The sequence below is a fragment of the Lacerta agilis genome, chromosome 10, assembly GCF_009819535.1.
Source record: "Lacerta agilis isolate rLacAgi1 chromosome 10, rLacAgi1.pri, whole genome shotgun sequence".
Classification (NCBI taxonomy): Eukaryota; Metazoa; Chordata; class Lepidosauria; order Squamata; family Lacertidae; genus Lacerta; species Lacerta agilis.
The window spans coordinates 57288416-57314717 of record NC_046321.1 but is presented as its reverse complement, the minus strand read 5'-3'; the positions used below and the strand labels follow the sequence as shown (position 1 = coordinate 57314717).

Here is a 26302-nt window from a genome sequence, read left to right as displayed (position 1 = left end):
TACTTCTAAGTAATTGGAGTATCCTAATGGCCTACAAAGAAACAGGAAAAAATAGGCATTTCCTGCCAGCAGCCAACTCCCTCTTCTGAGAAACAAATGCATTCCAACTAGGATATGCCTTCTCCTAAATATCCCTGTTATGCAGAACTAATAAAACACATCTGCACTCAGTGAATATACCCAGAGAAAGTTCTGCCTATAATCCTACTGTAAATGCATTTATTTGCAAGGAAGTTAATTCTACCTAAGCCCAGAAGCACTTGTTTTTGAATAAATGTTTTAAGCATTAGACCTCGAAAATCAACAAAATATAAGCCAATTTGAAACGAGTGAGAACTGCTTAGGCACCGATCCACAACTCTCTCACTGATCTGAAGGTGAATTTTCTTAAGGAGTCCAAGCTCTGTGTGCTTTACAGCAATTTTCAAACCCAGAACTGCACTTCAGAGTGAGAGTTGCGGGTTTCTGCCTAAGCAAGCCTCATTCATTTCATTTTGAAGTAGAGGCTCCTCAGCTTCCCCAGAATTTTGCACAGTTAAGAAAGTTCATGTGAGAAATAGATTCCTATTCCTCCCTTCCCCAAAGACACCAAAACCTGTACAACATGTGATGGGGTGTATTAATGGGGACTGCTAGGGAAGGGTAAAATTGCTAAAAAAAATGGGCTTGGGTCCTAAGGTAAGTTAAACTGAAGGATGTTCATGGAAGGAAAGTTTCTTGGGCCTTCCTCCCCACTGCAAACCATTCCACATTGTTCAAGCAAGGTGACCAGCATCTCCAGAGGCCTTGTAGAAGGATTCACTGGTAAAAAAAAAGGTAAAGGACCCCTGGACAGTTAAGTCCGTCCAGTCAAAGGAGACTATGGGGTTGCGGCGCTCATCTTGCTTTCAGGCCAAGATGTTTGTCCACAGACAGCTTTCCTTGCCATGTGGCCAGCATGAGTAAATCGCTTCTGGCACAACATGACAGAAACCAGAGCGCTCAGAAACGCCATTTACCTTCCCGTCGCAGCAGTACCTATTTATCTACTTGGACCGGTGTGCTTTCAAACTGCTAGGTTGGCAGGAGCTGGGACAGAGCAATGGGAGCTCACCCCGTCGTGGGGATTCAAACCGCCGACCTTCTGATCGGCAAGCCCAAGAGGCTCAGTGGTTTAGACCACAGCGCCACCCGCAAATGGGAAGGAGGCAATGGGGAACTTTCCTTCCATGCGCTTCCTTATCTTAGGCTACAAGCAAATATCCATGTGATAAACGTGCAGAGGAAACAGTTTGACAGAAAGAGGCTATATTGCTTTGCTATTCTTACCAAGAACACAGGACCAGCATTTGGGACTCAGAGAAGCAGCGGCGTAAATTGCCGCTTTAAATGCTCTTGTTTTGTGCATGATGGTTTGGGCTGTTTCCAGGAGAGGTATGCAAACTAGGCCTGAGATAAGAAGCAACTGCATGTAATCAAAAGGAGCATTTGAGTTGATAAGCCTCCTGCAAAATCATGTCAAAACAGAAATTCACACACAGCATTTTGAGCTAAACAATAGCTTAAAGGTGAACCAAGGACAGTGTTAAGTGGGCTCTGTGTGATTGCTGCTCAAGCACAGAAAGGTCCCTCAAGGTAGATAATCTCCTTACTGATTTCCCCCCCAGATAACTATGTTTGTTTAGGCTGAACACAAAACCAGACAACAGTCTGAACATTTAATGATGTGTGTGGAAAGCAAGGAACCAATGGCTACATTACAAGCTCACTGTGCCTCCATGTGAAGTGGATTTAATAAGTCAATGACATGTACCGGTAAATCTATACAGAAAACATCTGGATCAGTGAGAGTGGAATTGGAAGTAGCATTTGTACAGGTCATGTTTCACTGCTCTGATGTGGTGCAAATATTCCAAATAAAACTAAACGCTGTACAAAAGTGTTTAAAGCTAGATGTTGAGAGTTAACCCCAAAGTTGGGAATTGCATCCTCGGGACTTTTGTCTGTTCTGTAAGTCACGAAAAGCAGAGGACCTTTCTTTTCCTTTTCATTAGCAAGGTTGTTCGACATGTTTTGCACAACTGCCCAATATGTGCTTCTTCTACTCAATTTAGCACGTTCTGCATAGATCCAAGATACGTTTAGAATTCAAATGGAGATAGCGGCTAAACTTGTAATCTACACCAAAACAAGGAAATAAGTACCGTATATTCCAGCGTGTAAGACGACTGGGCGTATAAGACGACTCCCAACTTTTCCAGTTAAAATATAGAGTTTGAGATATACTCGACCACAGATTCTCCACCCGGCGCATAAGACGACCCCCGACTTTTGAGAAGATTTTCCTGGATTAAAAAGTAGTCTTATACGCCAGAATATACAGTATTTTGGTAAGAGACAGACCACTATATGGTTTTCATCATGAGGATGAAAAACTTGCCCTATGATCAACGAAGGCAATCATTTCTATTGCAGGGTATAGAAGAATTGTGGCAACCAGACGAACTATTTATTTTCCCCTTCCCTAAAATGATTCTTTCGTCTCTGATGCCTCACTGAAACTGAAATGTTAAAAAAAGAAATATATTCTAGGCTGCCTGAATAACTTTATCTTCTTGCTATGTGCTGCTTTTCTGCCTTCATTTCTTACTGAGATAATGGGCCAGTTCAGACAAACGTGAGAGACTGTGTGAGGCAGTGAAGCCGCATTGTATTTTTTCACCCACCAGGTAAGAGTGTCCTGCCTCCAGACCCATTGTGTAAGGCCCTAATAGCATGGCTGATTCCTAGACTACACATTATTTTTTTTAAAAAAAGGAAAGGAATGCAGCAAGAGAAACAGGCAAATGAACAGTAAAACACACTAGCTAATTAAACACTCAGCTAATTAAATACAAAGGATGCAGGAGGCGCTGTGGTCTAAACCACTGAGCCTCTTGGGCTTGCTGATCAGAAGGTTGGCAGTTCGAATCCACACAATGGGGTGAGCTCCCTTTGCTGTCTCAGCTCCTGCCAACCTAGTAGTTCAGAAGCACGCCAGTGCAAGTAGATAAATAGGTACCGCTGCGGCAGGAAGGTAAATGGTGTTTACGTGCGCTCTGGTTTCCGCCATGGTGTTTCCGTTGCACCAGAAGCGGTTTAGTCATTCTGGCCACATGACCCAGAAAGTTGTCTGTGGACAAATGGCGGCTCCCTCGGCTTGAAAGTGAGATGAGCGCCACACCCCACAGTTGCCTTTGATTGGACTTAACCATCCAGGGGTCCTTTACCTTTTTAAATTAAATACAGGACTGCTGCCTAAATCTGGACTCAAAAGTACTTAGTTGGATTCTAGGTACTGAATATGCCAACAGTCCAACAAAACTAAGGGATATATCTGATCACAAGACACAATTTATTCTTCATCCTTCACTCTTGTCATTTCCAGCTAGCAGGCAAGCTACAGATTTCTCTCTCTCTCTCTTTTGCATGGGGGGTTGAAGGAAGCCATTTGCCATTGACATTAACATCCCATTTCCTCTCGTTTGGCATGCCCCTTTCACTCACTTATTCAAACTTTGTAGGCCAGCTCTCATGCTCTCAGGATGGATACAAATACAACAGTAAGAACCCTGGGTTTTAGCCAATAAATCTAGGTCAAGATGCAGTCTGCATTCACATTTCACTTATGCCGAGACCATTTTTTTCCTGAAGCGTGCCATGGTAATAAGATCGGACAGTGTGCGTTTTAAAGTGGGCCCTGCCCTTTCACAATGGAATCGAAAGTCAGTAATAATATAACATTTCTGTCAAGCGGGGAGGAGCAAGTCAAGTGAACCAACAGTGCCCATGACCGACCCTCTAAAAGAAACAGTTGAGGAAGAATAAGGACTAAATTCAACCATGTGCTATGTCTTCCAAACAGCTGGTGGGTGAACATGGAATTTATTTTATGGGGCTATACTCATACAGCTAGGGGTTAGGGGTCCATGTTCAGAAGCCTGTCTCCACAGCCGAACTGCAGTAACTGTAATTCTAAGGAAAGAAGTACGGTTTAAAGTTGACGCTCCAAACCTGCACGGCTGGCATGAGAGACAGGGTCTCTTCTGTGGCGCCCCTCCAGATTGTGAAACTCTTTCCCTATTGGGATGGAAAAGGCCCAACATTATAAGCCTTTAAAAAAATGCATTTGTTTCAGGTTGCCTCAAGATCTTAAGTTACTGAGCCATTTAAAAAATGCTTTCAGTGCTGTGTCTTAATTACTGGAGTCTAAGCTCCTGCCTACCTAGCAGTTCGAAAGCACATCAAAGTGCAAGTAGATAAATAGGTACCGCTCCGGCGGGAAGGTAAACGGCGTTTCCGTGCGCTGCTCTGGTTCACCAGAAGCGGCTTTGTCATGCTGGCCACATGACCCGGAAGCTGTACGCCGGCGCTCTCGGCCAATAAAGTGAGATGAACGCTGCAACCCAAGAGTCGGACACGACTGGACCTAATGGTTAGGGGTCCCTTTACCTTTTAAGCTGCTGTTTTAGCCATGTTATGTTGCTGTTTTAAAATGGCATGCTTTTAAGGGCATTTCATGCCTTACTACTGTTCTGTCAGCTGTCTTGGGAAGACCACGCTCTAAAAGGGGACCTATAAATATGTCTAGAAATAAATATGAGGGAAACTTGCTCACAGATTCAAATGTAACACTATCCCATGAGCATTAGGCAGATTCCCGCTCAACTAGGGCTTGCAGATCACTTCAAACCCTGAATTTCCCCCCGATTCAGTTCAGATGGGACACTATACCAGCCTCTCCCCGCCCACTGACCAGAGTCCCATCAGCATGGCCGATGTTCAGAGCTGATGGTAGCTATAGTTTAGTGCAGGCACCCCCAAACTCGGCCCTCCAGCTCTTTTGGGACTACAGTTCCCATCATCCCTGACCACTGGTCCTGTTAGCTAGGGATGATGGGAGTTGTAGTCCCAAAACAGCTGGAGGGCCGAGTTTGGGGATGCCTGGTCTAGTGACATCTGAAGGGAAATAGATTGGGAAGAATGCGCTACACCATTGTCACGGTCACTCTCTCAGACCTGAGCAGCACCCCCGGACGTTTGACGGTCTATTGGTAACTGCCCCAACGACATATGGAATATCCGCTGCCACCAGCCAGTATTCACTCTGGCAATGAATAACTCACTTCACATTCAGTTTGCGGTAAAAATAAAACATGTTTCTTTATTGTTTGTACAAAGCGTAATGGTTTCAAATAACTTGGTGAAATGTTTAATATAACTGTATATTAATAACAGATAAGTATATTTCAACTCTCAACCTAGTATTCCAATAACTATCCCTAATGCCTCCTGTTTATTATTCATTCTGCTCTAGCTCTGCTCATTAGCTCTATCTCCCTCTATCACTTTGACTCAACTGCCCCACTTCTAGCCTCTAACTGCCTTTTTATCCTCTCTAACTGCCATCCTTCCACATTCTAATTGCCTGGAGAGCTCCCATTGGTCAATCTCCTCCCTGCCAAGTTAACCCTTGGAGAACCTTTAGGGGTGAACGCCACAACCATAGCTAAAGAGACCATGAAAGGCATTGGAAATTTGTATGTGGAGGAGCTTGCAGCACAATCCCAATTTCCTAACCACAAGATCTTAGGAAAAGTCTACTGTATAAAACAAGAAAGGAGAAAGAGAGAGGGATGAGGGGGGTGGGGAGAGAGATCTAACCTTTAGGCCCTTTAACATCTGATAGACCAGGAACTGGATTCTGTCTTCAGTTAGTTTCTCATGCTTCATTATTTTACTCAAGTCTGTTCCCATAAACGGCATGACAAGGTAGCTAAAAAAAAGAAAGAAATCATTTTGCTTAACTAAACAACACACCAATTCAAATAAAAACATTAATATTACAAAACAATCATTTCTGAGAATTACTATTCTGCAAGCTATTTTGCAAGCTTGTGTTTTAAGGCAAGATTTATTTAACCAAACACCGCAATCAGTTTATGCTTTCAAAAATGACTGTAAACATGCCACTTGCAGTCAAGCAAGAAATACTGACTGGTAGTAATGCCATTAGTTGCCAGACACAATTATATTAGACATTAAATGATAAAATTGGATTGATTCAATGCAATTATAAAGGCTTTGGATCAAAATTTCCCTTAGCTTTAGATGTCACACTGACTTGCAACCTACTACTATAGATGTTTACTAAATTCCACTGAATTTAATGGCACTTACTCAATTATAAACATGTATAAAATGATGCCTCGGCAGTGCCTTAGGCTGGGATGGAAATTCCACCCTATACTCTTCAATTATTCAAGTTTCAAAGTGGGAGCAATGCAATCCATATAAAGTGACTAAATAGGCAGAATGGGTGGTGGAGAAGCCGGAACATTTCGGCTATATTTAGTGCAAAGGAAACAAAACAAAGCTCCCTCATCAATAACTCAGATACGCAAGGAACCAAGGTTAATAACCTTCAGAGAGCGTGGGTAATCTTGAATAATGAAAACATAGATGTGTGCTCACCCCACGATTTTATTATACTGTAGCTAATTTGCTGAAAGCTCATGAATATTTCAAAGCCAATTGGAGATAGCTCGCTAATTGCTCCTAGAACACACAGGTAGTTAACGAGAGTAGCTTGCTGAAGCTGCATTCTGTGTGCAGGCTTTTAAATAAAAGCTTGCGGTTTGCACTAGCCTACTGTGTACACATTCAAGAAGAAAATGGGAGAAACCTGTACACTAGCTCATCTATGTATACAAAAAGCAGAGGACCAGGTGTAGCCCCCCACAAGCGGCTTCGTCATGCTGGCCACATGACCCGGAAGCTGTACGCCGGCTCCCTTGGCCAGTAATGCGAGATGAGCGTCACAACCCCAGAGTCGGATACAACTGGACCTAATGGTCAGGGGTCCCTTTACCTTTACCCTTTTAAAATGTGTTTTTTTTTTGTAGGGGGGGCCTATTGGGTTGTTGTTTTTATTTTTATTATGTATTTTGTGGTTTCACTCCTTGATTTTATTCTGTGAACTGCCCTGAGACCCCCAGGTATAGGGCAGTATATAAATCAATCAATTAATCAAATGTGGCTCTTAGGACTCTTCCCCTGGCAATACCCTTCATTCACCCTGTTTTCTGCCGGGCTGCAATGCATCTTGAACTGCAATAAGGCATTTGGCTTGCTTGCATGGTAGGATGCATATGCCAATTGTACAAAGGTCATATCTATTGCTCTGGCTACTTTTGGTCTCTGCCCCTGCCATTGGAATGCAACCCCTCTGAAAGGTCGTCATTAAAGGTCCAATGCTAATTTGCAGTTGGGAGAAAACCAAAAGCGAAGCCTGAGTCTGGAGGGAACTGATATCAAAACAGTGAGACAAGTAAGTCAATTGCATAGTTAAGGAGCACAGGGATGAAATATATACTAAGCTACGATGGTCAGCAATAATTTGCTATGTCACTCCCATTTTTTTTTTATCTCAGGGAATCTCTATGTGAAAGGTCATTTTCTCTAATAATGCACTGGAACTGAAATTCCTCTACCAGGTGGAACAGGAGAGAGAAGTAACATACTTCCACTTATTCAAAACAAACCCTTTACCTGTGAGAAACTCCAATATACTTTTTAATGTAAAAATCAGGTCAGCTAACACACCTTACGAGTCCTTAACATGACAAATATTAGTACATACTTGTGTGGAAAGGTAGTTTCCATGGTGCTCCTGCTAATGCATAAATCAGGCCTAGGTGTTTTTACTTAAGGAAGACAGTAATTCTACAAATACACTTCAAAGCAAATTAAATCAGAATCTAGCTTTTATATCACAGTGACCGCCAAAGGAACACAAAGCAACCAGTCCTCTTGGAACCTAAATACAAATATTTATATATCATCCAAACTTTTCAAGAGAATTGTAAACTTACAAGTCATTAAACTTATCCAGCGACACATCTGGTGTGAAGACATCTAGCAGTCCAATCACCTATGAAATGGGGAGGAGAATAATAAAAAACCCTGACATTTAACAATCACTAAAAGGGATGGATGAGAAGGTACAACAACAACAACAACAACATAACCCTATGCAAGATTTAAGTCACAAGAGAAACGCTGAAGTAAATGGTGACACAGTGGTGTGGTACCTTGGTTCTAAAACCCAAACACTGCAAACCCAGAAATAAGTTTTCCAGTTTGCGAACTCTTTTTGGAAGCCGAACATGCTCCATTTTGAGTGTTACACTTCCAATTTGAAAGCCACACTTTCGTTTTGAATGTTACGCTTCTGATTTGAGTGCCACACTTCCGTTTTGAGTGTTACGCTGAGGTCTGTCTGTTTTTGCTATTTATATTGCATTTTTGTTTTTGCGGCTCTTCTGTTGTTGTTTTTGTGACTGTGTGGAACCCAGTTAAGGTACTGGTTGATTGTGTGACTGCAGTACAGTGGTACCTCGGAATAAGAACTTAATTCGTTCTGGAGGTCCGTTCTTAACCTGAAACTGTTCTTAACCTGAAGCACCACTTTAGCTAATGGGGCCTCCCGCTGCCGCTACGCCGCCAGAGCACAATTTCTGTTCTTATCCTGAAGCAAAGTTCTTAACCTGAAGCGTTATTTCTGGGTTAGTGGAGTATGTAACCTGAAGCGTATGTAACCTGAGGTACCACTGTACATTGTTTGTTGCTTTCATTTTATGGATCAATGGTCTCGTTAGATAGTAAAATTCATGTTTAATTGCTATTTCAGGGGTTGTTTTTAAAAGTCTGGAACGGATTAATCCATTTTGCATTACTTTCTATGGGAAAGCGTGCCTTGGTTTTGGAACGCTTTGGTTTTGGAACGGACTTCCAGAACGGATTAAGTTTGAGAACCAAGGTACCACTGTATATCAGTAATTCTACATGTAACAGATTTAGAGGGCCGGATCCCAACAGCCCAGAGCAAGTTGTGATTGCAGAATGGAGGTTTCCACCTCCTCACCATAGTTCCCCAACAACCTGAGGCTTGGGGGGTTCTCAAGACTAGTGTGGTAGAAGCATAGGATGTGTTTGGTTTAGTATTATGTGAGCAAGACTCATGCCTTTCGGTTGCTGCTTCCCTTCTCCTCTTCTGATGTAGTTATGAGACTGATGGGAGATTTTCAATTTAGTATTATGTTCCAACGCAGATAAGCCGCAGTTATTGTAAACTATATAGTTTACTGAAACAAATAAAACTTCAAATTGTGATTTATGAAGCTGGCTTGTTTCAAGAAACTGTAATTAAGATGAACCACAATTCAGGGTTTGAGTATAGCACTAAAATTGTGGTTAATTGAAAACCAGAGCAAAAACCGCCAGTCTCCCCCTTACAGAATCACTGCTGGGGGAGATGGGAACGGACAACTGCAAGGCTCATTCATGTAGTACTAAATGGTTTAGCACTTTAGCCAAACCAGGACAACTATAACCCATGATCTCTGATTATTTTTGATCCATTACATAGCTGGTGAAGGTGGGAAGAGAAAGAAGACCACTTCACTGAAGAGGCACAGTAAAAACACCCGCTTTTCCTAAAATGAAACTGCTGCATTTGAGATATATATATAATATATATATATATATATATATATATATATATATATATATATATATGTATGTATGTTGTTTACTATTGCTTCACAAGCTTATCTGAAAACCAATGCACCATATTTATATACAGCAAATGTATTTTGAGGCAAGAGGTTCTATGTCAACTGCACTCTCAGATTCTGAATGAACTGAAACATCTCTCTGATGTTTTACGGATCTCATTCTTTTGATGTTATGCATTAAAAACCGCAGAACAGTGAAGCCAAGTTGCCTTGGCAGACATGGAATATCATCAATATTTCTTGCCTTACCAAAACCACTCCAACTTGCATGTTTTAACTTTCACAACATGTTGCGTTTCTGCAGTGTTGCTTGCAAAAAAACATTTAGAGACGGGCATACACAAAATGTTATCTGTATTGCCTTCATTTGTATGGCACTGTATGCATCACTACAACCACTTATTTCGAATTATCTTGACCTCAGCAATCCAATTATAGTCACTCTTACTCCCAAATAGCTCCTTCATTGGCTGCAATTTTCATTCCATTAGTCAGCAGAAGGATCATAAATTTTCTTGCCACGTTCCCATTTCCTGTTGACTCTGCCTACAGGAATCCCAGAAAACCCATCACATGTTAATATCAAGAGCAAATAGGATTATAATGATGAGTCTCAGTATCCCTATTCATGTGGTTCATCCTGCTCAATCACAGAGGCTGTTTGCTAGCAATAATCCCTAAGGGTCACTATTTTTGCTGTGGTTCTTCCACTCCCTCAGCTAATATCTCTTTTTTTCCTAGATCAGCCCAGATTGCTGCTTTTCCATTACATGCAGTGCATAATCCTGACACAATAATTCTGTACTGGAAACAGTGTCTTGTTTATTAACAATTTTAACCGAGTTTTTCTTTTTCTTTTTTTGTAACAGTGTGGTATTCTCATTGTTGTTTTGAGCACAAACATTTGCATTATACATCTAAATAATCCTGGGAAATGTAGCTTCCAAGAGACCCTTATTTCACTCGCAGAGTTCCGATTTCCAAATTCATTTGACAATCAATTCCTCTTCCCAGGAAACTCTAATATTAATGATAACATTTTATCGTTATTTCTTGTACCCTGCCCATCTGGCTGGGTTGCCCCAGACACACTGGGCGGCTTCCAACAAACATAAAAGAATAATTAAAAAATCAAACATTTTTTAAAAAAACTTCCCTACGTAGGGATGCCTTCAGATGTCTTCTAAAAACTGTATTTATCTCCTTGACATCTGGTGGGAGTGCGTTCCACAGGGCGGGTGCCACTACCAAGAAGTTCCCTGTAACTCAGGCATAGGCAAACTCGCCCCTCCAGGTGTTTTGGTACTACAACTCCCATGATCCCCAGCTAACAGGACCAGTGGTCAGGGATGATGGGAATTGTAGTCCCAAAACATCTGGAAGGCCGAGTTTGCCTATGCCTGCTGTAACCTTACTTGTCACAGCGAGGGAACCGCCAGAAGGCCCTCGGAGCTGGACCTCAGTGTCTGGGCTGAACAATAGGGGTGGAGAGGCTCCTTCAGGTATACTGGGCCGAGGCCGTTTAGGGAGAATTTCCTTGAGGGAATTGTATCTCCGTGAGGGGAACAGGAGTCACCTAACCACTCTCAACACCCTTAACAATTTACACTTTCCAGGAATGTTTTTTGGGGAGAAAACCATGCATGTTTAAAGTGGTATGAAACTGCTTTAAATAGAAATGGGGCCCTTCTCCGCTGTTGTGCAATGTTGTAAAACGCTGTATTCCACAGAGAAAGCCACTTGTTAACCAGTACCCGATGAGACCCCAAACCTAAACAACTTGGAAGATACAGTATTTATCAGTAACATGACCAATAAAAAGCCTTGTTAAACATTATATGACAGAAAGTTAATTGAATAACTTTCGAATAAAAGTTGAAACGAAGTTCACCTAAGTATGTTTAAAGCCTAGATGGGAAGTCCTACTGAAATGTGGAAAGAATTTCCAAGTAAACGGCCAAAGGACTTGACGGTAATACTTCTGACTTTTAATTATATCAACTATTTCCCAATATTTAGGATAAGCAATCAGGTTCCAATCCTATGCAAGCTTAGTTCGGGATAGGTTCCCTTGCTTATCCCAAGCAAATCTGCCAAGAACTCAGCTGCAAAGGCACAGAACTTTAGTGATACAGAAGTACATTCAGTATTCTTCTGGACTGAAACCACTGTTTAAAACTGAGTTTGTATTTTAAATCCTAACAAAAACTGTGATATTAATTTACTTTACTCCTTTCTCCCTTTACATTAATTCTACTTTATCTTCAACATTCCATCTCTATCCCTTTCAAAACACAGTGTCTGTTCACTTATGGTATTTCCCCCCACTTAAACGTAATCTCCAGATGGGGCAAAAAAAACACGTGCACAGACTAATATGCTCATACATCTTCTGTCAGCATCTGCACTGACCTCTTCCTCCTAATGTGCTCTTACGGTACCGCTTATCTCTCTTGAGATTTCAAGACTGTCGAAATATCAACTTAAATTTAACTCACAATCATTCTGCTAAAGCTCTTACCTTCTTCTTTTGCTCTGGAAGGTTGGCCACAAAATTACATTTTTATCCTTATCTTGACTCTTCTGCACATTGATAAATATAAAGAGCACCATGGTCACAGGGGTTACTGCCAGTCCCATGCGTAAGATTTCAGCCTTTAGGAAGCTCAAGAAAGAAATGTTTCCCATTCTCACCCTCCATCCCTGGCATCAGTGCTGCCCATATTTTTAGGTGCCCCCCCCCCGGTCAACTTCCTAGAGAGGATCTTCATGGAGTGCTTTGGGGTCCAGGGATGGGGAGGAGATCGGAAACATTACTATTGTGAACTTTTTGGATTTAACTTATCAGGGCTACACGAGAGTAAGCTTGATTGAAATCGATGGGCCTTTCTAGGTAAACTTGTTTAGGACCACACTTTTACGATCCAAGCTGCTGTGCCCAGGGACAGCTGGGGCTGTTTGCATATAGAAAGTAATTTATTGTGTGACCTGCCTTTGGTATTACTGTGATGATATATTCGCATATATATATATTCATTCACTTTGTAACAGTTAAGTATATTTTGCATTATGATTAATTGCACAACATGGAAGACTGTTGCAAACAGCTGCTAATAAGAGTTTAATTAAAGTTGCAAATGTTAACAATACTCAAGTCTGAAACAAAACAGAGGGCACATTCACTGATATAATGGCAAGATTATATGAAGAAACATTGTACATTTGCGCTCATATGCATAAACTAAGAGGCATGAGGATGGCCGGGATAGGAACAGAAATTTCTGGACATATAATATTGGCATCTTGGCATTATTATTTGCATACTTGTAAATGTGTTTTAATCCTTTATGTTTACCATGGATTTTTTATTTACTTTTGAATGTTTTCATATTTTCAATGTTTTAACTTCAATGTTCTTTTTGTTTTTTGAAAGCCACTCATAGGTTTTATTACAATCATGCGGCATGCCGAGAAATAAAATTACAAACGTACATCAGATTTCATATGACAACCACCTGGGGTTTTTCTTTATAGAAAAATCCAGGTGCGTATGAACACATTTGAAATAACTTGAATTTAAAGACATGCAACTCTGTCATAGTGCGCAACAGCTAACTTCCTAAAATGTTGGGGAAGGGTGGAGGAAGAGAGGTTTGTTAGTGCCTCTACTCACATTTTCGTGCTTCATGTGTTTCAGGAGACGCAATTCCCGATAGGCTCGCTTGGCAAAAAGTTCCGATTGAAATGGACGGTACAACTTCTTAATAGCCACTTTTGTTCCATTTTTCCTGTCAATAGCTGAGCTTAAAGGAAACGAGAACAGAAATTCCATGAATCAGAAGCTAGATGAAAGGGTATAGCTGCATCCTGCGAAAGAGACAAAGCATGTTTATTGACGCAGCTAAGGAGGATGTCGTATAACAGCACCTAAGCAAGGGCGAGGGACCCAGGTGGCACTGTGGGTTAAACCACAGAGTCTAGGGCTTGCCGATCAGAAGGTCGGCGGTTCGAATCCCTGCGACGGAGTGAGCTCCTGTTGTTCGGTCCTAGCTCCTGCCCACCTAGCAGTTCGAAAGCACGTCAAAAGTGCAAGTAGATAAATAGGGACCGCTCCAGCGGGAAGGTAAACGGCGTTTCCGTGTGCTGCTCTGGTTAGCCAGAAGCAGCTTTGTCATGCTGGCCACATGACCCGGAAGCTGTCTGCGGACAAACGCCGGCTCCCTCGGCCTATAGAGCGAGATGAGCGCCGCAACCCCAGAGTCGGACACGACTGGACCTGATGGTCAGGGGTCCCTTTACCTTTACCTTTAAGCAAGGGCGACACAATTCAGTTTCTGTGTGTTCCCAACGCCTGCCAAGCCGTGTGTGCATTTCAGCAGGAGGGTGGGTGTGTGAGAGTGGGAAAGGATGGATACATGTGCATGTGGTTCCTTTCAAACCTGCTTTCTGGACTCAGCAAATTTCACTGTGGCATGGCAGTTACTTAAGAGCATGGGCAGGCAGTTTCAGAAATGTATTGTAATACTGAAAACTGCCTCATTCCTGGACATATTATTTTTTTATATCTAACCCAAGTATCATGTCCTGCTCGTGGGGTCTGTTTTCTTTTGCCAAATAATATTTATTAAGTTTTCCAAATTTTTCACAAATCAATGCCAAGTTACATAAAATTTAATACAATTCCCCCCCCCCCAAAGTTGGTTTCTTGCTCTTTGTCCTAGATGCATCCCTACTTGCCCCCACTGCTGTTTGATATGGCATACCATATTTTTCGCTCCATAAGACACACTTTTTCCCTCCTAAAAAGGGGGGATGTCTGTGCGTCTTATGGAGCGAATGCATGGTCCCTGGGGCTGAATTGCCCAGGGACCAAAAGAAGATCGAGCCTTTTCTTTTACAAAGAGAGAAGGGGGTGTTGAAAGGCTGCCGCTTTACAGCTGATCAGCAAGAGATCGGGGAGAGAGATAAGGTCGCTGGCTCCCTTTCTTCTGCAAATGGGTCTTTTCTCCTTTGCAAAAGCAGCAGCACAACAACTTTGAGCTGCTCCTTTTGCAAATGGATCTTTTCTCCTTTGCAAAAGCAGCAGCACAACAACTTTGAGCTGCTCCTTTTGCAAATGGGTCTTTTCTCCTTTGCAAAAGCAGCAGCACAACAACTTTGAGCTGATCCTTTTGCAAATGGGTCTTTTCTCCTTTGCAAAAGCAGCAGCACAACAACTTTGAGCTGATCCTTTTGGCAAATGGGTCTTTTCTCCTTTGCAAAAGCAGCACAACAACTTTGAGCCGATCCTTTTGCAAACGGGGCATTTCTTCTTCCAAAAGAAGATGCACAACTTTGAACTGATCCTCAAAAGAGTGTGGGGGGGCTTTCCCCCTTTCCCCCTCAAAAAACTAGGTGTGTCTTATGGTCAGGTGCGTCTTATGGAACGAAAAATATGGTATTTATTTCTAATTCACATTTCATTCCTTATATACAATTAACAATTATTATTATTATTATTATTATTATTATTATTATTATTATTATTTCTCCCCTTTTTCATTATCCATCAGCTGCCGATTTATAAATTCCTGCCCATATATTTACATAATAATAACATATTCCCTTAAAGAACAACAGAGGTTATACATCCCCTTGTGGGCTTTCCATAGTTAGTGCTGTGGTCTGTACCACTGAGCCTCTTGGGCTTGCTGATCAGAAGGTCGGCAGTTTGAATCCCCGCGACGGGGTGAGCTCCCGTTGCTTGGTCCCAGCTCCTGCCAACCTAGCAGTTTGAAAGCATGCCAGTGCAGGTAGATAAATAGGCACCGCTGCGGCGGGAAGGTAAATGGAGTTTTCGCGTGCTCTGGTTTCCATCACGGTGTTCTGTTGTGCCAGAAGCGGTTTAGTCATGCTGCCACATGACCCGGAAAGCAGTCTGTGGACAAAAGCCAGCTCCCTTGGCCTGAAAGCAAGAGGAGCGCCGCAACCCCATAGTTGCCTTTGATTGAACTCAACCGTCCAGGGGTCCTTTACCTTTACCTTAAGTAGTTGGGAGAGGAGAATTCTGAATAGACAGGACTTGTCTGCTCCAGCAGAACTCTTCCTGTGTCCTTATGTCTACTCTAATGGGAACAGGCTCTCTGGATCTCAAACAGAAATATTCCCCAATACCTGCCACCTAATTTTTTTCAACTGGAAAACCTAGGACCTGCTGCAAACATCACTATGTCCATCACTATGTGTTCTACCCAGAAAGGCACAACAGTTTGATTTCCCTGCCCCCAGTCACAGTCAGTCCAAGACTATTTAGACCAGGGATGGGGAACCTGTGGCCATCCAGCTGTTGTTGGATTCCAACTCCCATCAGCTCTAGCAAGCATAGCCAACGGTCAGGGATGATGGGAGTTGTAGTCCAACAACATCTGCAGATCCTCTGGTTCTTCACACTTACACCGGGCTAAATCGCAGTTGAATTACAGTTGTGAGGTTAAGATACCTAGGAACAGCTTAAATCACTATGGCAGTTCCAGCATTATATTATGATGTTTCAGATGATAAAACACATGAGGCTAGATGTAAGTTTATATCCCACTAAGAACCACGTTTCCTATCTCAGGACTGCTGTTTTGCGGGGCCAGGAGATGAGAAAAACAGCTGTGTTGCGGGCAGGAGACAACATTGTCACTGAAGGTCATCCCAGCTTGTAAATCAAGGTGCGACTCAAAACAGACATAAAAATAGCGAACAACGTTAACACCCGGTATGTGAAAAATTGACCCAGGGGCACTCCTAGAAAATGTCAACAACTAAGACACATGGCTAAGGAACCATAATAGTAAATATTCAAGATGGGTAAAGCTTAACTGAACATTTTTTAAAGGCCTAATTCAGGTGCCTATTTTGAACACAGGAAGTTGTCTTTTACGGAGTCAGGCCTTTGGTGCGTCAAACCCAATATATAGGGAGGTTGGCGGCAGTGCCAGGGACTAAACTTGGGAGCTTCTGACTTAGAGACAGAACCAGTAACGAAAACAGTCCTGCAAATACATCAGTGTAAAAATATTACACTGCAACAGAAAGCCCCATTATTATTTAGGACCCTGATGAGGGATTTGTCTCTGGGGATGTTATATGTAGTAATAATAACAACAATAACAAAAATAAATCATAGATCATCAAATTGAAGAATTGGAAGGGTCATCTAGTCCAACCCCCTGCAATGCCGGAATCTTTTTGCCCAACTTGGGGCTTGAACCCACGACCCCGAGACTATAAACGCCTCCTTCTCTACAGAGTGAGCTATCCCAGAATAATAATAATATGCATAAATAGATGCTTATATGAATGCTTCTGTAATACTGACTCAACTGCTCACGTGTGTCCTTCAAACACAGCCAGACCTATTCTGTTCCTTACCATTAGTTTCTCTGTTCCTATTCCTTGCCCCACCCCCAAGGGCAGCCATAGGCAAACTCGGCTCTCCAGATGTTTTGGAACTACAATTCCCATCATCCCTGACCACTGGTCCTGTTAGCTAGGGAAGATGGGAGTTGTAGTCCCAAAACTTCTGGAGGGCCAAGTTTGTCTATGCCTGCCCAAGTGGATATATCTGGCAGACTGAAAATAGTCTCGGCTCCACTGGTTTCTCTCATTCTTCCTCCTTGCCACAAAATGGAAATGGCAAGAGCAGAGAGAAAAGGAAGAAGAAGAAGAAGAAGAAGAAGAAGAAGAAGAAGAAGAAGAAGAAGTGGTGTTTGGATTTGATATCCCGCTTTATCACTACCCGAAGGAGTCTCAAAGCGGCTAACATTCTCCTTTCCCTTCCTCTCCCACAACAAACACTCTGTGAGGTGAGAGGGGCTGAGAGACTTCAGAGAAGTGTGACTATCCCAAGGTCACCCAGCAGCTGCATGTGGAGGAGCGGAGACACGAACCCGGTTCCCCAGATTACAAGTCTATCGCTCTTAACCACTACACCACACCAGGGCAGCATTGGCAATACAGTGCCCAAGACCAAAAAGAAGTGCAGCATTCACATGCAACTGGCGTTATTCTCCTAGACCCCCATGCAATTGCTATGGGGTTCGTGGGGATTGGCATATAAGCCACATACAGGAAGGGTTGCAGCTCGGAGGTGGAGCACATGCAGAGTCCCAGGTTCAATCCCTGTCTTTTTCAGTCAGGCTGGAAAATGCTCCCATTTCAAAATCTGCAGGCAGTAATGAGCTGGGTGGGCCTGACTCAGAAATATGGCACTTTCCTGTGCTCCTGACATTCTGGGGGGTGGGTTAAATCTGCATTCTTTAAGGTATTTGTGTTATTTCTGGAAGAACTTTCTGACAGTAAGAGCTGTTTGGCAGTGGAACCGTTTCCCTCGGGAGGTTGCGGACTCTCCTTCCTCGGAGAGTTTTTAAGCAAGAGGTTGGATGGCCATCTGTCATGGATGCTTCAGTTGAGATTCCGGCATTACAGAGGATTGGACTGGATGAGACCTTCCAACTCTACGATTCCATTCCACATTTTGGGGCAAGTCCTCACAAGGATGCTAACAACAGAAGAGAGGGGGGGGGAAATGCTTGTCTGACATGTCTACCTCACCACACAGATTACTTCACCACTGTTTATGTAGGGATGGCCAAGCTTGACAGCCATTCTCAGTGGAATATGAGGAACAGAAGGAGCTGCAAAGACCAGACGCTTGAATAGCACTCAACAAAAGGGAGCTTATCTGTGTCAAAACAGTTCTTCCCTGTGTGCATCGTTCTGTATCTGACAGCTGTCAGCCTCCTATATTTTATTCTCAACACCTTCCTGTGTCAGAAACACAACTGATGCTAGAGGCGCAGTTTCTTCGCACTAGTACGGTAGGGAGATCAGCCCTCACACAGCCTGTTGGAGACAATAATATACTAGCCTCCTTCCCTGTCCGTCTGAGGTTATTGGCATTTAACATCTGTAGAAGCGGAGAATCGGCTGGTGAAGCCTAGAAATGCAAATGGGACAAATTCTGTCATGCAGCCTTTTAAATGAAAGAATCCTTGCGAAGGCACCCATGTAAATGTCCGGGAACCCATTTACCAAGAGTAAAATTTTGCTTCCTATCCCCCCCACCACCACCTCAACAGGAAGTTTCTAACACCACAGGAAGCAAGGCAATAAAAGTGAAGGGGAAAAAAGGCAATGCAGAGTGGCGGAGGAGAAGAAACATTTCTCCACGCACATTTTTTCCACATTGCATAGACGTGGGCTTCAAGATGTGCAGGGAACCGAGCAAGAGAGGGCTTTTCAGTAGTTGCGCCCACCTTCTGGAACTCCCTCTCAGCAGATGTCACACAGGTAAACAGCTCGGTCATTTTTCAAAGACATCTGAAGGCAGCCCTGTTCAGGGAAGTTTTTAGTGTGTGACGTTGTATTGTGCTTTTACTATTTTTCGTTGGGAGCTGCCCAGAGTGGCTAGGGCAGCCCAGTTAGATGGGTGACATATAAATTATATTATTATTATTATTATTATTATTAGGGGTTCCATCAATCACATGACACGGCACACACACACCATCTGAATGGCAATGACCATTCACTTTCCCCCTCAAATATTTTAGGGGGTTCTCGACGAAGGGACCTCCTTCCCTAGGAAGATGTGCATTTCCCCCAAAAGAAGCTTATCCGACCACAGACTTTCCCTCCTTTCGCTTCCCCAGCTCTTAACCTCGGGCAGAGTGTCGGGCGAGCAGCAGAAGAAGTAAGAAGCGCTGGGTTCGAATTCGGCGCCCGCTCGCCTCCTAGCCTTCGCCGAACCGGGCGCGCGGCGAATTGACGAGGCGCAGCTGAGAGAGCAGACGGGAAGGGTGTGTGCGGAGCGCGCAAGCAGCACCACCACCAGCAGCAGCGCGCAAACCCCCCAGCTCCCCTTTTCCAGAGTCTGCGGTGGAAGCAGAAGTTGCGAGGCGCCCATTGTTCCCTCTCCGGCGAGTCCGGGATCGCTGGGGAACTTGGCTAGTCTCTCTCTCTCTCTCCCCCCCCCCCTGCTCCTCCTCGCCCTCGCCCTCCACCCCGGGGTCCTCCTTCCTCCCCTCGCCCCGCTCCACACTCACCAGACGGCGCCGTAGGCTCCGGATCCCACCGCCTGCAGCTCCCGGTAGCGCTCCTTCACTTCCCACGCGGTCTTGGTGATCTCCTGGCGGTAGAAGCCCTTCTTGGGGGAGGACATGGCAGCTTCCCGCCTCCCCCGCGCCGCGAGCTCCCGGCAAAAGAGAGCGGGGCCGCGCGCGGAGGTGGCGCGCCTCGCCTTTGCGCGCGCGCGCCCGTCCGCCCTCTGTCTGTCTGTCTCTCTCTCTATCTCTCTCCTCCTGGGCGTGTGTTTCTCTTTCTTTTTCCCAGCCTCTGTGGAGGAAGGCGGCTCTCGCTCCTTCCCTCCCCCTTTCCTTTCCACCATTCACCCCCTTTGGTGGGAGGGGACCACGCTGCAGGGAGCATGGATGGATGGGGCGGGGGGAGGTCTCGCAACATGCGCCTTCTTCCTCCAGGCCGTTTCCTTTCCCTTTTTATTTTGGAGAGGTCGATTGACAACGTACGTCCCGCTGGCTAGCTGGCAAATAAATCTCTCTTCCCCCCCCCACCCCACCCAGAGGTTATATTTCAAAAGTTTCACATATACACAGTGCCGGATTTACGTATAAGCTAAACAAACTATAGCATAGGGTCCCACTCTCTTGGGCCCCCCCAAAAAAAAAATTAAAGGGGGGAAAAAAACCTGGATGTACATTTCCAAAATATAATATACTTCTTAATTGTATTTCAGTTCAACAATTACTTTGATAAAATACATATTTTGTTATGTGCAAATGGCATTGGATAGTAATTAGATCCATAAATTACCATATAGCATATTATATTCAACACAAAAAAACAGCGACAATTTGTTGTTGACAAAAGGCAGCTGGACATATAAAGGGCCCCATTACCTTCAGTAGCTTAGGGCCTTATCAAACCTAAATCCGGCCCTGCATATACACTCCAACACATAAGTGTCTCTTGTTGACTTCCCAGCCTGTTTTCCATGGTGGTTTTTTTATTATTATTTCTCCCCTGTTGCTGCACCCAGTCTTCTATCTCTTACACCAGGGGTGGCCGACTCCCAAGAGACTGTGATCTACTCACAGAGTTAAAAACTGGCAGTGATCTACCCCCTTTTGGGGGGGTTCAGGTCAAAGTTTGTTGAGCTTTTTTGGGGAGGAGGAAAGCCCCGTTTCTTAGGCATTCAGGTCAAAGTTGTTGTTGAGCTTTTTTAAGGGAGAAGGAAAGCCCTGTTTTTGGGGGGTGCAGGACAAAAAAATGAACTTTTTTTAGGGGAGCCAAAGTTGTTGAGCTTCTTTGGGGGAGCCAGTGATCTACCAGTGATCTACCACAGACATCCAGTGATCTACCAGTAGATCACGATCTACCTGTTGGACGTGCCTGTCTTACACCATAAGAGCCAACTCCTAGGGGCTGAGGGGTCTTTGCCCCCCATAAAATATTTGAGGGAGCCGGCCCCCTAAAGTTGATGGGCATTGTCATTCAAATCGATCACATGTCATGTTTTCCTAATGTTTTCTTCAAGTTGGCACACGGGTCTTATACCATAACAACAATAATCACCAATTCCTTCTGTTGCTCACTTGCGAATTCATCATACTATAGTATTTCTTTCAGTAATCCGAATAAGGCTTCCATCCTTCCACAAAAATATCACCATTAGGTTCTCTTATTTTAGCTGTTAACTTTGCCAATTCCACATAGTCCATCACCTTCCTTACCAGCTATCCTTTCTTCTTTGGAGGGAAATTCTTCCTTCCATTTTTGTACATAAAGAATCCCGTAGGGCAAAAATGGTGGGATAGAGAAATCGTTTTGTATCTCCTCCTAAATAAGCACCATGGTTTCCACGTCGCTGTTTGCGTGTGAGGGCTGCACTTTTGATTGTCAAGTGTCACCTTTGAGATGGTTGGCTAGAAAGTGGACTTTGTAAGTAAACTGTCCCTGGTGATTCAAACTAAATACACATCTTGTAGTTTTAAGAGCCTATTCCACAGTGCTCAGTCAAGGCATGAAAGCAACATCTGGTATACAGACATAACACATCTGGACTTGGAAGCTCTACTTAGTCACGAACTTCCAAATCCAGAAGCAGTGTACCTTACTTGTCTTTATACTGTTGTTATTTTTCATTCATGCGCAGCACACACACACACACACACACACACACACCCCATTAGTGAATCTGGCAATTCTTCTCCCGATACATTTTATCCATGGTAAATGGATAAACAATGATAATCAACAAACAATGAAGTTACTGAGTGAAAATAGTGGATTAGGAACAACAAAGAGACTTGTGGAACCTTGAATACGAATAAATTTAATTAGGGTACATAAGTCAAATTAGTTGCAGTCTGCCAATTCTAGAACAGTCCAATAAATTACACTGCACTATTTTTCTATAAGCATCAAGAACCATGACTGTAAGTACGGTAGTTGCTACGACTTGCAAAATTAATTCAATTGCTACCCTTTCATCTCTTTCATAAGCAGGGAAGCTAAAAATGGGAAAAGGTGCATTCTTCACATTTTTCCTTATACTGTATGTGTTTGTGATAGGGGTCTGCCGCTGGTTTACTTGTAACTGCAGGATTTGTGGCAGACTTGTTACTTCTTTCGCAGAACTGTGTGACTCATTCAACACTAGCAATAACTCTCTGTTTTGCATATCATGGTTAATCCACCTTAACCTTGCTTGTAAGTGGGAGGTAAAAATTGTGGCCATCACAAATAACTCACCAAAAGGGTTGTGTTAGGGTTGATTGAGACAACCTCTTTCCACATTATGCTTTGGGCAGTGAGGTAGTCATGAAAAACATGGCAAACATGCCTTTTTTTCCTATCACACCTCTGGGCTTATAGGCCAGAACAATTTTTGAAGTGGAAGCATCATAGGAAATGCGCTTTGGCACCATGATTGTCTCTCTGCATGGTAGCAAAATGCACACAGCAGAAGGAAACCACTTCAGTGGAATTGGACATTGGTTTCTAACAGCAGGGCCACCAAACTTAACAATAGCACATTGGAAAATAACTGGTTTGTTATGAGATATCCCTCGCCAGCAGCCCGCTTCATCAAACAGATCTTTAAAAGCTGCGTTGCCGTAGGATAAATCAGGTTAACAAGGTGAAAGGAACGATAACAGAAATACAAAATCAATTCTGTGCGTAGGAGTATATTCCAGCTGGTGGTCTGTATTTATTTGGGCACGCTAGTGTAGTTTTGGAACAAGAATATATTCTATAACCTGCACATTTGCTGGAACATTACACACAAATAACCAACAGTTGTTGGAGCACAAAATACAAAAGGGTTGCATAATCAACATGGGAGACAGCTCCTTTCTGCATTTGGGAAGACTGCCAAAGTGCCAATATTCATAGCTCTTGAAGAAGCCAAACAATTTCTTTTAATGACTTCCCGTTTTTGGAGCTCCTTCCTTCCAACTGGCTTTTGACAGAAATTGTAGCAGTGGGATTTCCTGCTTTGGCAGGGAGGGTGGACAAGATGGACCTCGGAGGCCCTTTTCATACTCTTTTGAGTGTGTGACCAACTGTTTACATTTCCCTGCTCTATGCTAGTGTGAATAGATCTGCCAAGGAAGGGATGTCATACTTCTGGTGATGGGCTCTAGTCTACAGAAGTTTACGCCACAGTACACCTGTTAAGTCTTTTAGGGTGCCACAAAACTGTTGTGTATGATAGTAAACGCAGGATCAAAGATGGTACACTGAGAGATTCTGAAATATTCAACCATGTCAAATTCTCCATGTTAAGATTTTAATATACAATTTTAGCAGCCATTCACTCCCTTTTTGAGGACGTTCAAAGCAGCAAGTACTTAGGTCGAACTGCCATTACATATTGGTGTAGAAGTGATTTTTCTGTATTAGCCGGCTTCCAGTATTCCAGGGGTGGTGAACTTGCAGCCTTCCAAATATTGGACTCCTAGCTTCCATCAGAAGACATCTGAAGGCAGCACTGTTTAGGGAAGCTTTTAATGTTTAACAGACTATTGTATTTTAATAATTTGTTGGAAGCCACCCAGAGTGGTTGGAGAAACCCAGCCAGATGGGCGGAGTATGAATGAATAAATTATTATTATTATTATTATTATTATTATTATTATTATTATTATTATTATTATCATCATCATCATCATCATCATCATCATCCTGACTTAGCTATGCTGACTTGAGATGATGGAAGTTGGAATCCAACAACATCTGGAGGACCACAGGTTCACCACTCCCGTATTATACCAACAATATTCAAGTTGCTCTTGCACGGGATGGTTCAAACCGGCTCACTTGTGTGGACAACTTCTTTACAAAAACAGTTTCCATATGGTTCCCTGTTCCAAGTAGCTACTGCGCCATTGTGGTATATATCTATTAGTTTATCCCAAGAGATGCTCAAGGCGCTGCCTCCCAATTTTGGAACCTTCCAGCAATGAGACCAAGTGTATCGACCGGTATCTCCCTGGGGAAGGGGCCACCACTGAGAAAGCCCTATCCCAGATACCTGCCAGCAAGATGGCTCTTGGCTGGAGGGCTAGAGAACAGGGCCTCAGAAACTACTCTTAGTGGTTAGGCCAGCTTACATAGCAGAATGGAGCCTCAGATATGTGTTTGTGTGTGTGTGCAAACATACAAAGACTCTCAAACTCCAAGTCTGCTTTTCCCAGAGGAAGCTCCTAACTGAGAGTATGAAAGAGGAAGTGTCCCATTTATGAGTCTGCCTTTTAGAGGCAAGCATAGACCTACCAGTCTCAGATCTGAATTAGATGTATTTAATTGACGTAATGTCATACACATTACCATATGCATGCAGGCCAGAGTTGTCCACCCACTTCTTTATACGTTCTATAGTATGCTACAGATTTGATTTGATTTTTAATCCAAAGACATTCTAGTTTCAGCTCATGCACAGCACGTACATTTTTACCCAGATTAAAATTAATTGCCATTAATTGCCAAACATGTTTTGTTTTTAAAACAGTTTATTGACAAGGGGGAGGGGGGAACAGGCACTCCAAAATTACAGAAAAAGTGCTCTAGTTGGGAGCTAGATCTTCAAAGAACTCAAATGTGTGCGATAAATTCCACTCATTATAACCCTACACAGTGGACCATTTTAGGGCTAGATCACTAGTAAAACTGTGCTCTGCAGTTTTGTTTTTTTTTACAACTATAGGAAAAATGACGACAAACTCTAACGACAAAACAATGATCTGACTCACTGACTTCCAACTGTTGGTCAATCACTCCAGAAACTCTTAGCATGGTCATGAAAACCACTACAGGTATCTATTATGACTAACTTGCTACAGTGGCCCCTTCTCCTAAAGGCACTATCTATAAATTAAAAAATAATAAACATAACACAACATAGAATTAAGGTAACTCTTAAAAATAATAAATTGCTTGTATGGGCTTCTATTTTTGTTTCAACATACATTCATGCTTTAACTGTACAACCTCAAAATAATATTAAAATCACCATTTTTGGCATCACAACCAATAGGATGAGACATGCAGAGAAGTCACAGTTTTTCCCCCCCAGTGCATCATTTGTCATAATGAAGCAGTTCTTAATGTTCTGTAATTATTACATTCGTAGTACAAGGCAAAACACACCCCGGATACATTTTCCTTCAGTGCTATTTATCTGCTTTCCCATAGCTTTTCCAAGATCTTTGGATAGTAAAATCTACGCTTGTGGTATAAGAAATTAAATTGCAATGCAATCCGTTTAATAGTCTTCATAGTACAGCATGGCAAAAAAAGAGATAAGGTTCTGGATTATTGTTCAATTTCAAGGCTATCCATCTTTAAATCGGGTGGTTTGAAGCTGGTCACTTCTTCATATGTAAGTTCTTGAATGAGAGAGAGAGAGAGAAAAAAGCAACGTAAATATGAAATATTAGTAATTTAGATGCACCAGGGCATTGAAGGCAGAAAGAACACACATATTCAAGGAAATGTCTGTGGTTGTTCACTTTCTCAACACACACACACACACACACACACACACACACACAAGTTTAATATACAAAGAACCTCCGATTTGCTGTGCCAATAACTATATACTGAAGGATAGGCTGTGCTGACTACTGTACTGTAACAAATCATGGCTATAAAATCCCTAAAATCACATTTTTCTCTAGCACTGAGGAGGAATGACCCAACTCTGCAGGAGAAACAATCAGCTCTGGTAGACAGATTTCTGCATGTCTTGCCGATGACAGTTTAAATACATTTCCCCATCTGTGTAAGGATCCTAACTCCTAATGAACTGAAGTCTCGCTTTTTAAAATAAAAAACTGGAATGCACAGTCTGTATCAGGAACACACAGTTGTCACTTGACTAGTTTGCCCAGGATACAAAATTACACAATTTCCCCACACTGACATGCCTGCCTATGGACATATCGACTACAGAAACTTCCCTTTAAATTTGAATGAAAGTACTTACCTGTCTGGCTATTTGGTTTGAATGATCTCATGGATGTAAAACTTTTAACGTTCTGCTTGCACACAGACTGACACTGCTTAAATTAAAACAGAACAGCCAAGCACAGAAAAAATGGTCTCTCCCACACTCAAGACATGGTGGAGGTGATGGAGATGAGATGTAGTATTAA

The 26302-nt window shown here is 42.9% G+C and overlaps 2 protein-coding genes across 2 annotated transcripts in view; both read right to left on the bottom strand.

The window, feature by feature from the left end:
• MAPK12 (mitogen-activated protein kinase 12) overlaps window positions 1-19841 on the bottom strand; it is a 51337-nt gene extending 31496 nt beyond the window's left edge. The window contains exons 1-4 of the mRNA XM_033162436.1: window positions 19670-19841; window positions 13270-13399; window positions 7893-7951; window positions 5683-5794 (exon numbers count right to left, since the gene is read on the bottom strand). Coding sequence (XP_033018327.1) covers window positions 5683-5794; window positions 7893-7951; window positions 13270-13399; window positions 19670-19785 — 417 coding nt within the window. The 5' untranslated portion in view covers window positions 19786-19841. The remainder of the gene's footprint in view (window positions 1-5682; window positions 5795-7892; window positions 7952-13269; window positions 13400-19669) is intronic.
• Window positions 19842-25216: 5375 nt separating this feature from the next.
• Window positions 25217-26302, bottom strand: part of MAPK11 (mitogen-activated protein kinase 11) — a 47472-nt gene continuing 46386 nt past the window's right edge. The window contains exon 12 of the mRNA XM_033161871.1: window positions 25217-25534. Coding sequence (XP_033017762.1) covers window positions 25461-25534 — 74 coding nt within the window. The 3' untranslated portion in view covers window positions 25217-25460. The remainder of the gene's footprint in view (window positions 25535-26302) is intronic.